Here is a 16,485-nt window from a genome sequence, read left to right on the forward strand (position 1 = left end):
TCAACTTGCTGCCATTTTATTCTTATGTTTGGCAAGACTGGTGGGCTACTTCTAGCTTTTTGTTGTTTTATTTTTAATTTATTGTGAAATTTTTATATAGCAACACAAAGATTTAAAGAAAATTGTAACACATACTTGTGTGCTCAACACCCAACTGTGGGCCCTTTCTGATTTGATCTATCTTCCATTCATTTCAGATGTAGCTATTACCTTAATGTTGTGACATTTGTCATTCTTACACATTTCTTCATATTTGGGCGTTTCTTTTTTTTTTTTTTTTTTTTTCCGAGACAGAGTCTCACTCTGTTGCCCAGGCTGGAGTGTAATGGCGCCATCTCGGCTCATTGCAACCTCTGCCTCCCAGGTTAAAGCAGTTCTCCTGCTTCAGCTCCTGAGTAGCTGGGATTACAGGCATGCACCACCACGCCCAACTAATTTTTATATTTTTGGTAGAGATGGTGTTTCGCCATATTGGCCAGGCTGGTCTTGAATTCCTGACCTCAAGTGATCCACCCATCTCGGCCTCCCAAAGTGCTGGGATTACAGGTGTGAGCCACAGTGTCCAGCCATTGGACAAGGCCCTCAAACCTTGTTTTTCTACCATCTTCTGATGTCTAAGGCACAAGAATTTCCCTGAAGCAAAGTTGTGTCTAAGAGCTCAGCATTCTCTTCCGGTTTTGCTAACCCCTCTATTTCTTAGGGGGTCCTAAGGTTCCCCATAGGGATTTTTTTTCTTAGATATCTAAGAGAGAAAAGTGGGAATTCCAGGTAGATTCCAAACAAGCAGGAAATGGTTTCTATTAACGGAATCTAGAATGAGCAGAGCTGCCTATGCACTGACAATTTCAGGTACTCAGTGGCTTCAGAGGGATTTCACTTCCACTTCAGGGCAGAAGTTATCCAATGTGACAGGTAAAGGTTTAAGCTCTGGGGCCACCTTGCTGGGGCTGAATCCCAGCTCCTCCTCCTGATCTGAGTGACTTTGAGACTCAGTGTTTTGTCTGTAAAATGAGGATAATAATAACTAACCTACTGCAAAGAGCTATAGAAGTAACTGGACCCATTCATGTAAAGCTCTTAGAATAGTGCCAGGCACATGGAAGGGACTCAGTAAATGTTAGTTTTTACTACGAACAAGCATAATACCTCTGGGAATTGCACTGTACCAGTCTTTATTTACAGGAAACTCAAGGGAGTTTGTATCTTATTTTCACTCTGTGTTTTTGTGGGAGGGTAGCTGTGGATGCAGGCCTTGTAGTCTTTGCTTCTTACAGAACTCTTATTCTTATAGTAAAAGCCTTCATGAATCATGCACCTGTATGTTTCTGTCATTAATACTTTGTGTCAGATCCCTAGCGAATATGGAGTTGGCTCTGCTAAGTTTCCCATTTCCATTTTCCAGAACTGCCTACCTAGTCCTTGCCCACATTTGCGGTATTATGAAGATGGTAATTATTAAATGTGAAATGAAAAACTTGGCTTTATTTACTTATTTTTGTGAAGGAACTGCCTAAGTTCTATTGTTAAATAAATAGGAAATGAAAAGAGAAAATACCAGGTTTCATTTCCATAATGATAAAGACATTTTATTTTATTTTTTTCTCTGCCCCCTGATAAAGACATTTTAAAAACCAACACAAATGCACACACAAAACTAAGATGAATCGATGGATAGAGGTTGGAATGGGTGTCCATGAGCTTCTCTATATGCTTGAAATTTTTCAAAATGTGGAAAGTGAAAGCAATGCTGTTTCCTTCACAAGTGCCCATTTGCTTTCTGGACAGGTGTGTCAGTACCTCTGCAGCTGGGCCTGCCTGACACACTGCCCCCCCAGTACGGTGCGCTGAGAGAAGTCAGCATTCACACGGTGCGGGCCAGGCTCCGGCTGCTTTACCACTTCTCTGACCTCATGTACTCGTCCTGGAGACTGCTGAACCTTAGCCCCAACAACCAGGTAACAGACTGGCGTGGTAAGCAGCCAGGCACAGACTGGCGTGGTAAGCAGTGCCCATGACATGCTCACCAGGCCCCAGGGCTTTTCCCTCTGCCTTTGGAAAATGCTTTCATGGCTAATAAGATAACAATTCTATTTCCATTTTATTGCTGTGTTAGGGACAGTCTAGAGGTTGGTCATGATGGTGCTAGACACAGAGTGGTCTTCCTTCCGTGTTTTGGTTTGTTCAAAAATCAAGTATGAATGGCTAAGCATACCATTTCTTTTTTTGAGACGGAGTCTCGCTCTGTCGCCCAGGCTGGAGTGCAGTGGCACAATCTCGGCTCACTGCAACCTCTGCCTCTCAGGTTCAAGTAATTCTCCTGCCTCGGCCTCCTGAGTAGCTGGAATTACAGGCCTGCGCCACCATGCCTGGCTAATTTTTGTATTTTTAGTAGAGACAAGGTTTCAGCATATTAGTCAGACTGGTCTCGAACTCCTAACTTCAAATGATCCCCCCACCTCCATCTCTCAAATTGCTGGGATTACAGGTGTGAGCCACCACACTCAGCCACTAAGCGTGCCATTTCTGCAAAGTCTAGAATATGATTTTAAAATGTAAGCACACAAAGCTATTAGAACCACAGTCAGGGCAGTTACATAAATGAATCTGAGAAGTTTCAGATACTTTTTTCTCTTCTTACAAATTAGCATTCTGGGTCCTGGGGAAAGGGAGGTCGGGGAAATAAAGTAAGTTTTGCTGATTTGTCTATTTATGGACTAGTCCAGTAACAAAGTGGCTAGCTATCGTGTGTGGGTATGTGTGTGTGTGTGTGTGATTTGACAAATAGATAGCCAGGCAGCAGAGTCCAGTGCAGCACTAAACAGAGTGTTAGCAAACTGTAATTAGTGGGAGAAATGTTTATAATGTAAAGTGAATTGAGAAAGGCAGCTCAAAATGATAACAGTATGAAAAACGTTGTGTATACATACACAGAAAAGAACTGGAAGGAGATAGATGAAATTATCAGTGGGGCATCTCTGTATGGTAGGGATTTGGAATCACTTAATTTGTGTATACATATGTGTATCCTTCTCTGTATTTTCTAAGGTTTTTAAAAATAGTAATTATATATTTTATCAAAAAAAATTTTACAGGTTACTAATAGTTACTAATCCTGAGTTGATGCTCTTAAAGTGCATTTTTAAAAGAATGTATGTTCTGTTTTTCAATTTTTTAAATAATATTGAGACAGGGTCTCACCGTGTGCCCAGGCTGGAGTGCAGTAGTGTGATCTCAGCTCACTGCAGCCTCAATCTCCTTGGACTCAGGTGATCCACCCACCTCAGCCTCCCAAGTAGCTGGGAGTACAGGCACATGCCACCATGCCCAGCTAATTTTTATGTTTTTGTAGAGATGGGTTTTGCCATGTTGCCCAGGCTAGTCTTGAACTCCTGGGCTCAAGTGATCCGCCCACCATAGCCTCCCAAAGTGCTGGGACTACAGGCAGGAGCCGCTGCCCCCAGCCAAAATAATGTATGTTCTACAAGTGAAAATTGTTATTTCTTTTAAGCCTAGATTATACCATTTCTGATAACTGTACCTTCTGTTACAGAACAGCACATCCCATTATAATGCTGGAACTTGGGGCATTGTACAGGGACAACTTCGGCCTTTGTTAGCCCCGAGAGTCTACACTCTGCCAATGGTGCGCTCCATAGGAAAAACCATGGTTCAAGGCAAAAACTATGGACCTCAGATAACTGTAAAAAGGATATCAACCAGGTTAGCATATGTATGTATGTTTCACTAACGAGCTGGGATTTTTTCAGGTGGATGTTATTACTAATTTCTGTGAGTCTTAGTTTACTCACTTCTAAGGCAGGGTAGATATAGTACTTACATTAGTACCTGGTGTGGTTACAGTGGGCCTAGCACAGTGTTTGGCTGTTAAACTAGCTTTTTCACTCACTGATGGGAAGATGTCGTGATTTTGGGGAAATTGGTAAGAGTTGTATTTCATTGCTTTCTCCCTTTCTTTTAAAGAGGACGGAAGTGTAAGCCCATTTTTGTCCAAATAGCGAGACAAGTAGTTAAGCTGAATGCATCAGACCTCCGTCTGCCTTCCCGAGCGTGGAAGGTTAAGCTGGTTGGAGAAGGGGCTGATGATGCTGGAGGAGTGTTTGATGATACCATCACAGAGATGTGCCAGGTACATTCCTGCAGTGTCCCCTGCCGAGTTACCTAGTCTGCTAGTGGCCATTTTGCTGTTTCCAGTGATCACTCTGCCAGGCTTGTTTTCGTAAATGTAGCAAGGATGCATTTGTGAGCCTCATATAAAGTCATGCTGTTAAGTGATACGTAGGCAAATTAGAGCAACAGTTTCTGAAATGCTTTGTCAAGATACCTTACTACATAAATATCAGTTCTTAGGCATCTACCAGTGACTCACCATCTGTTGTGTTATAATATTGGCAGAACAAACAGCAATGGCATATATGTACATTTATGTAACAGACAAATCCAGGAGCACCCATGTGCTCTGATTTATTCTGGTGCTTTTAGAACAAAGTAGAACTGCCAGATTCCAGGGGAGTTAGAAAAATAAATGTTAAGATCTGGTCTTAAAATTAGACCAGTTCTAATTTTAAGATCTGCATTGGCAGCTTTGCTTGCAGATCAGCTCTGTCCTTTCCAGCATTGCCTAGTATCAGGATTTTTCCAGTAAACCCTGTGACTAAAATAATGCTTGACTATCATTATTGAATCTATTTGAAACATCACTACACTCTTCATAGCCACCACTACTCCTCCCCTAGATTGACTTTCTCATTCCTTTTGGTTCTTCATACATGAGTGCTTTCCATAAGGGGGATTTCCTAATCTCATTTTAAATTGAAACCACAAAAATGAAGTATGAAATTATCAGTTGTCACATGGCATTATAAATTCCTCAAAATACACTCTTTTTAGTATGATCTTTAATGTAATTGGTTTGTTCTCTTCATGCATTTGTCATTTCTCAAAAAATTTTTTCTTTCTTCTACAGGAACTTGAAACTGGTATTGTTGACCTTCTTATACCCTCTCCCAATGCCACCGCAGAAGTGGGTTACAATAGGGACAGGTATGCAGTCAGCAATGTTCATTATATGTCTAAAATAATAATAATAGCTCACGTTTATTGAGTACTTACTATGTACCAGGCACTGTTTTAAGTGCTTTACACCTATTATCCCCTTCAGTCCTCATTATAACCCTAAGGAGTAAATATTATTGTTATCCTCTTGTCAAAGATGAGGAAACAGACCAGGCGCAGTGGCTAACGCCTATAATCCGAGCACTTTGGGAGGCCGAGGCGGGTGGATCACCTGATGTCAGGAGTTTAAGACCAGCCTGGCCAACATGGTGAAACACCATCTCTATAAAAAATACAAAAATTAGCTGGGCATGGTGGCACATGCCTGTAATCCCAGCTACTCGGGAGGCTGAGGCAAGAGAATCACTTGATTTGAACCCAGGAAGTGGAGGCTGCAGGGAGCTGAGGTCATGCCACTGCACTCCGGCCTGGGCAACAGAGCGAGACCCCGTCTCAAAAAAAAAGGGAAACAGGCGCATCCTTCCAGACTTGGTATTTATTGAGACCAAATCAATGATAATATAGAGGGGGAGAGGAAGCTCAGACTTGATCATGAAACCTGATTTATGTTTCTGAAGGCCCACATGGCCTCCCCATAATGAATTTTCTACACCAAAATTTGTTTAAAAGTTTTATTATGCTAGCAAGTCACAAAAGTTAGTATTTGCAATTACATATTATCTTTATATTTGCAAAATTTTGAATTTTGGATCCTGTTTCATGGACTTGTAAATTAAAAACAGAATGATTTTAGAAAACAGGGCTTTCTGGAGCAGGTAGCTTAATTTTAAGATCCTTACATAGTTCTTCTAAAAATAGTTCAGAATACAGTCCATGTGCTGTGTGAAACAGTAACTACATGTGGTCCACATGTGGCTTTTGAGAACTCAACATGTGATTAGGGAAGCTGAAGAACTGAATTTTTAGTTTTATTTAATTACTTTAGCCTCATGTGGCTAATGGATGCCATATTGAACAGTACAGGTATAGACTAACACTGTAGCTGTCATTGCTAACTTATTTCTAACAGAAATGAGGAAAATATTGTTTGAAATATTCCCTTTAATTTTGCAGGTTCCTTTTTAACCCTTCTGCCTGCCTCGATGAACACTTAATGCAGTTTAAGTTTTTAGGAATTTTAATGGGGTTGCCATTCGCACAAAGAAGCCTCTGGACCTTCACTTGGCCCCTCTGGTGTGGAAGCAGCTGTGCTGTGTCCCACTCACCCTAGAGGACCTGGAGGAGGTGGATCTGCTCTACGTGCAGACTCTCAACAGCATTCTTCACATTGAAGACAGTGGGATTACCGAGGAGAGTTTCCATGAGGTAAATCCTGGCCAGTCTATGTTTCTACTGGTGTTGACTTCCTATATGCACAGACTAGAATTTTTCTGTGTAAAATTGAGATATAGTCTTCCACTTGCTGTCTGGCTGAACCATGCCATATCTATGCCATTGCTGCCTTTAGCAGCTCAACCCCAGCAGTTTAAACAGCTTCTGATAGATAGAGCAGGCTCCTGGCCTTAGCTGCTCCTTCGCCCTTAATTTTTTTCTGCCTGTTAGAGTGAAGAACCAAGGTGGAAAGGGAGGCCTGGGGTCACCAGAGTTCAACAGGCCTGGTTTGGAAACGGAGAGATTTGGTCCCATTTTTAACTACAGCTGGTTGAGTGAACACGTTGCTGCTGATCAAGTAGCCGGATCAGTCCTACCTGTCTTGTTTTCCTTGTTTTTATCCTTAAAATTGTGAGTTTGTTATTGCTGTGCCATATTTGTATGTAAAATGCTTTTTGCTGTCATTTCTACCATGTAATAAAAATTCTTTTTTCTTCTGTTCCTAGATGATTCCTCTTGATTCTTTTGTTGGCCAAAGTGCTGATGGCAAAATGGTTCCTATAATCCCTGGCGGAAATAGTATCCCACTCACATTTTCCAATAGGAAGGAATATGTGGAGAGGGCCATTGAATATCGACTTCATGAGATGGACAGACAGGTAAGATGAAACTTAACAGGAGGTACACATGAATGCTTGGGTTTATCTCCAAATGAGAGCTGACTGGTTATGCCAAAATCTGATATGTATTTACTGTGTTAATTCCTCTGTATGTATGTATGTATTTATTTATTTATTTTAATTTACTTATTTATTTTTGAGATAGCATCTCACTCTGTCACCCAGGCTGGAGTGCAGTGGTGTAATCACAGCTCACTGCAGCCTCTGCCTCCTGGATTCAAGTGATTCTCTGGCCTCAGCTTCCCCAGTAGCTGGGACTACAGGCACGTGCCATCACTCCTAGCTAATCTTTATATTTTTTGGTAGAGACAGGGTTTTGCCATGTTAGCCAGGCTGGTCTCGAACTCCTGGCCTCAAGTGATCCACCTGCCTCAGCTTCCCAAAGTGTTGGGATTATAGGCGTAAGCCACCGCACTCAGTGATTCCTTTGTATTTATATTTCAAACCCTATTCAGAGACTTTTCAGGCCTTCTCCTTATCCAGTGCCTTAAATCGGTTCTGAATTGGTCTTTGGTTGGATTGAGACCGTTTTCATCTGGCATTCAGACCTTGCCTTCTTACTCCTCCTTAGTCCTGTTTGTCCTCATGTGTTACTGCTTCCCAGCTCAGCTGCTTACTGCTTACTGCTTACTGCTTCCCCCCACTCTAGTTGGGTTAGTCAGGGCCCACGTAAATGAACCCCCAAATATGACCTCACATGCATTTCCCTTTCCCTCTCTTGCTGCTATTCTTTAAACCTCAGCTAAGAGGGCATCTCCTGCACACACAAGCTTTCCTCCAGGTCACCAACCTGTAGAGATCTTTTTCCTTACTTTGAAGTTCATTGAGGTTCCTCAAGATATATCACATACTTCTATGTTATGGTCTAAGAATTAGGCCCCAGAATTTAGGTCTTGTTTCCTCGCTTGCAAGAAATTGAATGAAGAATGCATTTTCTATTTCATTTGAGTTACCTTGTTCTGTGCTGACAGGTAGGTAAGCATTTAATAAATAATGGGAGTGTGAATGAGTGACCACAGAAGTAAATATCATGTCCAAAAATGGTTCTTTTGATAATACAATCATTAATAGCATTTCAACAATACTTTATTTGCAGAATATGTTGGGGTCTTCTCAAGAGCTGGACTCAGGCTGTGAAGCTATAGAAGTTTAGTAATTTGAAGTATACATATTCCATGCCCCTCACTCCTGGCTCCTTCTTAGGCTTTGGCTTTGGGCCAAGTCCAGTCAGAAAAATGATATCTTTAGCCTCATGAAGTTGGGTCTTGTCAGTGATGCTGTTTACACAGCCAGGGATTAGTGTTTGTCTCCAGTTCATGAATATTTTCCAATCCCCAGAGAATAAATAACTGACTAGAAATGTATTGATAACCTCCTGCATGCCAGCCATGGTGCCAGGCACTCTTGCCTGCCATTTTTCCCATAGTTACTCTGTGAGGTTAGGATTGCCAGCACCGTTTCACAGAAGAAAGCACTGAGTGCCCACGGCAGAGCCAAGACCCCAAACCAGGCTCCAAGATGGTGTCCAGGCTCTTCTGATGACCCTTCTTCTGAGGGTTGGATGGGCACTCCCTTTCCACAGCTGTGCTCTGCTCTGCCCTGGCTTTGTTCTGTTCTCAGTAAAAAGCCCTTCTTCCTCTTTCACTTCTTCTTCATCTCTTAGAACTGTTTGTCCCATAGCTGTCCTCAGTTGTCCCCCTGCCATCTCCAAGGAGCCAGTCCCATACCTCAGCCTAATTTTTTTCCAAACAGCTTTTGTTTTGTGTTCCACCAAGCATAACAGCTTGTTTGTTCGTTTTTGTTTTTGTTTGGCAGACTTTGGTGGGGTATTGACCTTTACAGTAGAGCCTGCCTTTACTGCCAGTCTCTGATCCTTACTGGCCAACTTTAGTGCCAGTTTTCTATTTATTTTTTAAGAGAGGGTCTTGCTCTGTCACCCAGGCTGGAGTGCAGTGGCACAGTGATAGCTCACTGCAGCCTTGAACTCTTGGGCTCAAGGGATCTCCTGCCTTAGCCTCCCAAGTAGCTGGGATGACAGGGCAAGCCATTGCACTTTGCCCAGTTTTTTTTAATATAATAAATTTTACTATATATATTTAAGGTGTACAATACGATAATATAGGATATGCATATAGATAGTAAAAAGGTTATTATAGTGAAGCAAATTAACATATCCATCACCTCACATAGTTACTCACTTCCTTAAGGAATAGTCCCTATTCAGATTCTCAGACTTTTTAAATGGTGGTAGATGGTTTTGAGTTGGCCAGGAGCAAAGAAGTATTTATGAAACCTTGAACAATGGTGAGTCTGTGTGTAGGGTATGCACTACCGTATAATCTTGGAGGAGACATTTTTCTAAACAAGTTGTCAAGGCAGCCCCTGGTTGCACCCCACTTGGCACTCCCCACCTTGTCTGTGCCCAGCACTATGATGCTAAGAGAATAGCACAGTCTAGAATTACCCAGTCACACAGAATTTCATGTGGTTACTCATATATAGTTCTCATCAGAGCCACTTGAGAGCAGCAATGTCTGCATTTTTCAGATGAAAAAATTAAGAGAGTTAATTATCGGTAGAGCTGGGAGTTAGAACCCAAGTCTCTTGACTAAATTTGTTGCCTTTTCTATTGCCTTCCTAAAGAAGGACTTCCCATTTTTACTTTCTTCTTTGTACTTTTCAGATTTTTTTTTACAGTGAGCATAAATAATTTTTACAAAAAGGATATAACTGTTTTCAAAAGACAAATATAAATTTAAAAAACAGTAGACAACTAGATGAGTCTCCCAAGAACTTCTTACCTTTATGAGATGAAGTGTCCACACATGCATAGTTTGACAGCATATGGCCACATATGATTAGGAATATGGCCGGGCGCGGTGGCTCAAACCTGTAATCCCAGCACTTTGGGAGGCCGAGACGGGCGGATCACAAGGTCAGGAGATCGAGACCATCCTGGCTAATACGGTGAAACCCCGTCTCTACTAAAGAATACAAAAAACTAGCCGGGCGACGAGGCGGGCGCCTGTAGTCCCAGCTACTTGGGAGGCGGAGGCAGGAGAATGGCGTGAACCTGGGAGGCGGAGCTTGCAGTGAGCTGAGATCCGGCCACTGCACTCCAGCCTGGGCGACAGAGCCAGACTCCGTCTCAAAAAAAAAAAAAAAAAGGAATATGAGTGAGCGGGGCTGACATCAGGGAGGGCCCCAGTGGGCTGGGATTTTGTGGTAGAGGGAAGGCAGGCTCCTGAATTGGACTTGAAGTGGAACCAGAAGTGTAAGAATCCCACAGCAGGGACAGGCTCTAAGAAGGGTTGAGAGGGAGGGAGGGTGGGCCTTTTTGACTGACTCTCATAGAGCCTGGCGGTCTGAGAAACAAGTGGAGGGTCTGGGGAGCAGATGAGCAGGCAGCAGGAGGCGCCTAGCCCCACGGGGCCCATAGCAGATGCCAGGTTCACGCACACTCATTGAATGAGCAACCTCTCCTGGGAACAGGTGGCTGCAGTCCGAGAAGGGATGTCCTGGATTGTTCCTGTGCCGCTGCTCTCCCTCCTCACGGCAAAACAGCTGGAGCAAATGGTGTGTGGGATGCCCGAGATCTCTGTGGAAGTCTTGAAGAAAGTGGTGCGGTACCGTGAGGTGGATGAGCAGCATCAGCTGGTGCAGTGGTTCTGGCATACGCTGGAAGAGTTCTCCAATGAAGAGCGGGTGCTGTTCATGAGGTTTGTGTCGGGAAGATCTCGGCTGCCAGCCAACACTGCTGACATTTCTCAGAGATTTCAAATCATGAAGGTTGATAGGGTAAGTAAGCTGTTCTTTCTTTCTTTGTCATGTCTGCCTTATTGCTTCGTTGTTGTTGAGACAGGGTCTCACTCTGTAGCCCAGGCTGGAGCACAGTGGTGTGATTTCAGCTCACTGCAACCTCCACTTCCTAGGTTCAAGCAGTTCTGCCTCAGCCTCCCCAATAGCTGGGACTACAGGTGCACGCCACCACGCCTAGCTAATATTTTTGTATATTTTGGCAGAGACAGGGTTTCACCATGTTGGCCAGGCTGGTCTTGAACTCCTGACCCAAGGAGATCTGCCCACCTCGGCCTCCCAAAGTGCTGGGATTACAGGCCTGAGCCAACATGCCTGGCCCTCTGCCCCTTGTTGCTTTTATGTTGGGGAAACCAAACTATGACCTTCAAGTAGGCCTGCCGATTCATGCTTAATACTTGGAATTTCCATATTAATGAGAAAATCAAGCAGTAAAATTTGTTTAGAAATATCATTTAGCTTCAGTGGGAAGAGTCCTAAGTGGATGTAGAGAGCATACTACAACCAGCAACCTTCCCTAAATCTTCCAGCATCTTCCTGAGTTAAAGCTGAATTTGGCACAGGGATCATCATACTGCCTGTTCCTGCGCTGAGCCATGGAATTGTTTGTTTTCATGAAGATATTAACCATTAACTGGTGGGTGTGTGCCCCAGAAGGAACCCAGAGATGCGGGGAGCAGCGATAACAGTCTGTGCCCGCTTGTGTGGCATGCATTGTGGGGCAGGCAGGGCTGCATCTCTGCCATCTAAAGGCCCCAGCTGCAGAGCCCCAGCCCAGCTGCCATTTTGACAGATGGCTTAGGAATAAGAGGGCTTAGAGTCTGAAAAGCACACTGCTGCCAGAGTCATCTTTCTTAAGCACCCATCTGACCGTGTCATTCTCCTTCTTTTAGACCTTTCAGAGGCACCCTATGTTGACTCCGAAATAAATGCCAGTGACCTTGGCTGCCTTAAACACTTGCACAGTCTGGCCTCGGCCCCACTTTCTGATTCACATCTTGACACTTCTCATGTTCTGGTCACAATGGGCTGCTTGCCTTTCTCCGCAGTAGACCAGGCTGTTTTTAAAACTCTGTGCTTTTATGTAACCTGTTCCCTCTGCTTTAGTAAGTCCTCCTTCGCACCCCTTTCCTTCTATCTCTGGCAAGCACTTACTCATCCTATAAGCCCAATGCCAGTCAACTCCTCCAGGAACCCCTCCTAGATGCTTTCCAGGAGTGCCCCTACCATTGCTGAAGGCAGACCTAGCCAGACTCCTTCTCTCCACCTCCTGAACACTGGGTACAGCCCTCAAACCCCGAACTTACTGCATTCAGTTAGGAGTGCCTCTCCTCCCTCTGTCTCCATCCCCACTCTTCACAAGCCCCCTCTCCCATATGAGCTGGGCAATTCTCTGAGCAGGGCCCATGATGTTTGTTCAGAAAACAGTAAGGGAAGTGGGGCCTCTTCACACACAGGCCCTTCCTGCCAGTTTAAGTGTCTGGCTTTCTGGTGTTTTTCCAGTAGCTACTCTTGGAAGTTGCTGTAACCAAAGCTACTCCTCCCCGTGCTGCCTCCTGAGGCAGCAGGCCGCTGCTCTGCTCCTGGGCTAGGCTTGCTGGAGAAGCCACGTGCAGGAAGGGTTATAAAAAGCCTTTCCATAAATTTTCTGCATGACTTGCCAAGAACTGTAAGTTGTAAATCTGTTTTCTTGCTTCAGAGAGAAGTAGGGAGGAGGAAATGGCTCATTTCTATTCAGCTCTGGAAACAAGCCTTGCCTTGTATCTGTCCTGGGCTACCCCTGCCATTTTAGGAGGCCTCAGGGTTGTCAGCCTCAGTAACTGACTACTGTGGTCATTTCTTCTGTGGCTTTTAGATCTTTTCTACAGTACTCACATTTAGGTCACAGAGCCACCTAGTGGCACCTCCCTTCCTTGCTGCTTTCAGTTTTTCTGTGTTGAGTTCTGTGTCATCACTCTGGTGATGAGCTCTGGTGCATTTGGGCTACTGGGCCGTCCACCTCCCATAGCAGGACATGCGGCTCACCTACGTGTGGGCTCTGCGGAGGAGGGCTGATTTCAAGAGGATGTTGAGTGAGAAAAGACAGGTTTTTTTTTTTTTTAAGCAAACCTTTTAAAATTTATAAAACAGTATAATGTCATTACTTTTATTATGAATTGTTTAGAAAATAGTTGTATTTGCAAGGAGGGATAAGGAACATATATAATCCTGTCTCTCCAATAGTAGCTATTTTTACCTTTGTGAAATTCTTCGTAGTCTTTGCCTCAATTGTACAATTTTTTACATGATGTATGTGGAATTTTTTCTGCCTTTTTTTAACCTCCTAATGTATCCTGAACACCTGTTTTGCTGCCAGCTATAATTATAATTTTAAAGGATGCATCACCATCAGTTAAATGGATGGACTGGGGTTTAATTGACTGCCCCTTCCTTATGTGAGCTGTGCGAGGCAGCCAGGACGCAGCAAAGGAGGCAGAATGCACATGAGGACAGGGAGAGGAGAAGGGGGCAAAGAGGCTCCCATAGCTGGCTGCACCTCACAGTTGTTCTTTCCATTCTACCTGCTCTGTTGGGGGATTCCTACAGCTGGCTTCCAGTCTGTACCCTCTTGATGGATGGGTACGAAGGACAGGTGCCTTCTTACTACACTCTCACCCTGTGCCAGGCGCTGTGTGTAGTGTATTCTCTTAAGCAATCCTGCCAGTCAGAGTTTCTCCTCACTTTACACACACAGACACTGGAGGAGGTGAGGAGAGGAAGGAACATCTTCACCCAGAGCCTTGAGGGTCACGGGGCAGTGGGGCCTCGGCTCATTCTATCTGGCCCAGTCTCTGTGTCCACTTGACTTAACCATGTGGCCATGTTAATTCCATCTTGAAGGCAGGGAGAGGTCATGGGCAGCTCCACTCCCCCTTATGGCACTCTGATGTTCCCAGTCACAGCTCTGGGTCTCTCTCCACAGCCTTACGACAGTCTGCCTACCTCACAGACCTGCTTCTTCCAGCTGAGGCTGCCCCCATACTCCAGCCAGCTGGTCATGGCCGAGCGCCTGCGCTATGCCATCAACAACTGCCGCTCGATCGACATGGACAACTACATGCTCTCAAGAAACGTGGACAACGCCGAGGGCTCCGACACTGACTACTGACCGCGCGGGTGCTCTCACCCTCCCTTCTGTCCCTCAGTAATGCTCACTTCTGATTTGATGTTGATATACTTTTATGGTAACTACGTAGATGTTTTAGGAACATAAACCAACATTATAAACAGTGGCCACATTTAGTTATTCTAAATGTAACAAAGAAATTAGATGTTTTATTTTCTGTGATTGTACAAAACAACAAAACAAAGTGCTCTCAGTCAGGTTTTCCCTCCATATTTTGGTCACTTTTGATAAGTTTGCATGAAACCATTTTGGTGCATTTTAGTTGGGAATGGTACCTTTTGTAAACCCACCCAGTGAACATGAAATTGTACATTGTGTATAATTGTTCATTAGAAAGGACAGTTTTACATGAATATTCATATATTTATTTTGTTTTAATTTGAATTGCCTGTTCAGGGTTCCTTATGCAGAGAAATAAAGCAGATTCAGGAATTGGAGCGTGGCTGTTGGTATTGCTTCCTGCGGAGCTTCTGACTGGGGGCTACCATTGAGGCAGACATGAGCCCAGAACACGATGAGCTTCCAGGCTGGTCTTGCTCTCACGGCTTTTTGACCCATTCAGAAACATTCCTTTACACTGAGGGTGGGCTTTACTTGGAAATAACATAGCAGGGAACCATGTGGTTCTAGGAGACCCCTCTGGGTTGGAAGCCCCTATTTTCCATTGTTCTTCTGTCACCCTGGGTCTCTCTCACTTTGTTCCCTCAGCTGCTCCACCCCTCTCAGCACCACCCATCCTTCTCTGGACAGCCCCAGCTAGCTAATGTGGAGGGCGACTCTACCAGACAAGGAGGAAGAAGACCACAGTAATGTTGTCTGGCCCTTCCTGTGAAGAACCTACAAAGACAAAATGAGCACGCGATGGAATTAAAGAACCGGGCAGTTTACAATGTGTCTCTGTGGGGAGGGCAGCCAAGGGGAAGGTGTTACAGAAAGGCCAGCTACCGCTAACAGGCACTTAAGCGTGTATCAATGAGTGAATGAGTGGGTGAATGTGTGAATTAGCGTGAGAACTGATGAGTGGCTTTCACATCCTTGCATGATGGAATTGTGCAGAGGGCTTGGGAAGGGGTTACATTCTTGGTGCTCAAACTCAGCCAGCCCCTGCGGGCCCTCAGTGCTGTGTGTGTGTTCAGCAGCATCAGGGTGAGCGTGTGTAAGCATGTGTTTCTGGGGGAAGGGGCCGTCTTGAGAGCAGTTGGGAGGGCTCTGGCTTCTTGGAGTGTGTGCAGGAAGACGGGCAGGCCCGTGGACAACGTGTCTTCCTCACCTACAGCCAGTTCATGCCACAAGCTGCTTGCACTGTACTTCGTGGACAAGGTCTTTGCCGACAATGTGCTCAAATGACGTGCCAGCCAGCCAGCCAGCCCTCTGCAGGCAGTTATTTTTTTCCACAAGGAAGATAGAAGGTGTATATTTTCAAAGAGAAATAGAAAAATAAGGTTTTGCCAGCGAAGATAATGTGGTAAATGGATCTTTCCTAGTGAGGATATCTAAATATTTAGAATGGTGACATCTTTGTTTTATTGAAAAAAGGCTTCAACTAGACTTGGGTCTCAGGGAGGGACTACAGCTTTTGGGGGAACCCCCGGAGGTCTGGGTAAAGATGAGCCTCTAATACCTATCTAAGAGCGTAGTCAGTAGCATCGTTGAAGGGCTCTGGGCTTGAAGCCCTCCTGTTGGGAGTGGGAAGGTCCTGCCTGGGCCTCTGGACCAGGAGAGAATTTCTCTAAGAAAAGAAAGGCACCTGTGCTGCCAAGATCCTGGACGAAGCCAGGAGAGGCCTCTTCGGGTCTTCTGAGCCGCTTCCTACGTCCCTCTTGCTGAGCTGGGCTAAGGACATGCAGAGCAAAGGATATATCTGCAGTCTCTAAATTCAAAATAATGCCTCACCCTGTGCCGCTGCCACAGTTTGCTCTGGACTGAGGGGCAGGAGCACCCCCAGAAGACCAGCACTCATGGTTGCAGGTCCTGGGCTCAGGACTAACAGACAGCTGCTCAAGTTTGACCCTGTGAGGGGAATCTGCACAGTGCCATGGTTTTATAACGCACACTGTTCCTTTGCCAGAAACCTGTTATTTCCTCATTGTCTTGACTTTTTTCATTTTTGCTAGTTGCCCAGGCTGGTCTGGAACTCCTGGCCTCAAGCAGTCCTTCCACCTCGACCTCCCAAAGTGCTGGGATTATAGGCGTGAGCCACGGCGCCTGGCCTCTCTTTTTGAAAATTCTGAAAGAGGGGGAAGCACAAGTCTCTGATCTGAGGAGTTGAAGTGAGCCTGGTCAGGCGCTTCCCTTGGTTCACTTTCAGCTCTTACAGAGGCTTAGGCAGTTGTTTGCTGGCCTCATTCACTTAACAAATACTTGGCAGTTTTTATGACCCTTAAGCAGTCTCAAGAAAACTTTGACCATCAGTTTTTA

At 44.7% G+C, this 16,485-nt stretch overlaps 1 protein-coding gene across 1 annotated transcript in view; it reads left to right on the plus strand.

The window, feature by feature from the left end:
• Positions 1-14,504, plus strand: part of HERC1 (HECT and RLD domain containing E3 ubiquitin protein ligase family member 1) — a 239,046-nt gene extending 224,542 nt beyond the window's left edge. Inside the window, 9 exon segments of the mRNA XM_017863682.1 lie at positions 1,786-1,955; positions 3,551-3,720; positions 3,982-4,147; positions 4,985-5,061; positions 6,148-6,218; positions 6,221-6,399; positions 6,912-7,064; positions 10,578-10,883; positions 13,864-14,504. Coding sequence (XP_017719171.1) covers positions 1,786-1,955; positions 3,551-3,720; positions 3,982-4,147; positions 4,985-5,061; positions 6,148-6,218; positions 6,221-6,399; positions 6,912-7,064; positions 10,578-10,883; positions 13,864-14,049 — 1,478 coding nt within the window. The 3' untranslated portion in view covers positions 14,050-14,504.
• Positions 14,505-16,485: the final 1,981 nt, after the last annotated feature.

Source organism: Rhinopithecus bieti, unplaced genomic scaffold (genome assembly GCF_001698545.2).
Source record: "Rhinopithecus bieti isolate Rb0 unplaced genomic scaffold, ASM169854v2 scaffold_72467, whole genome shotgun sequence".
NCBI classification, from domain to species: domain Eukaryota; kingdom Metazoa; phylum Chordata; class Mammalia; order Primates; family Cercopithecidae; genus Rhinopithecus; species Rhinopithecus bieti.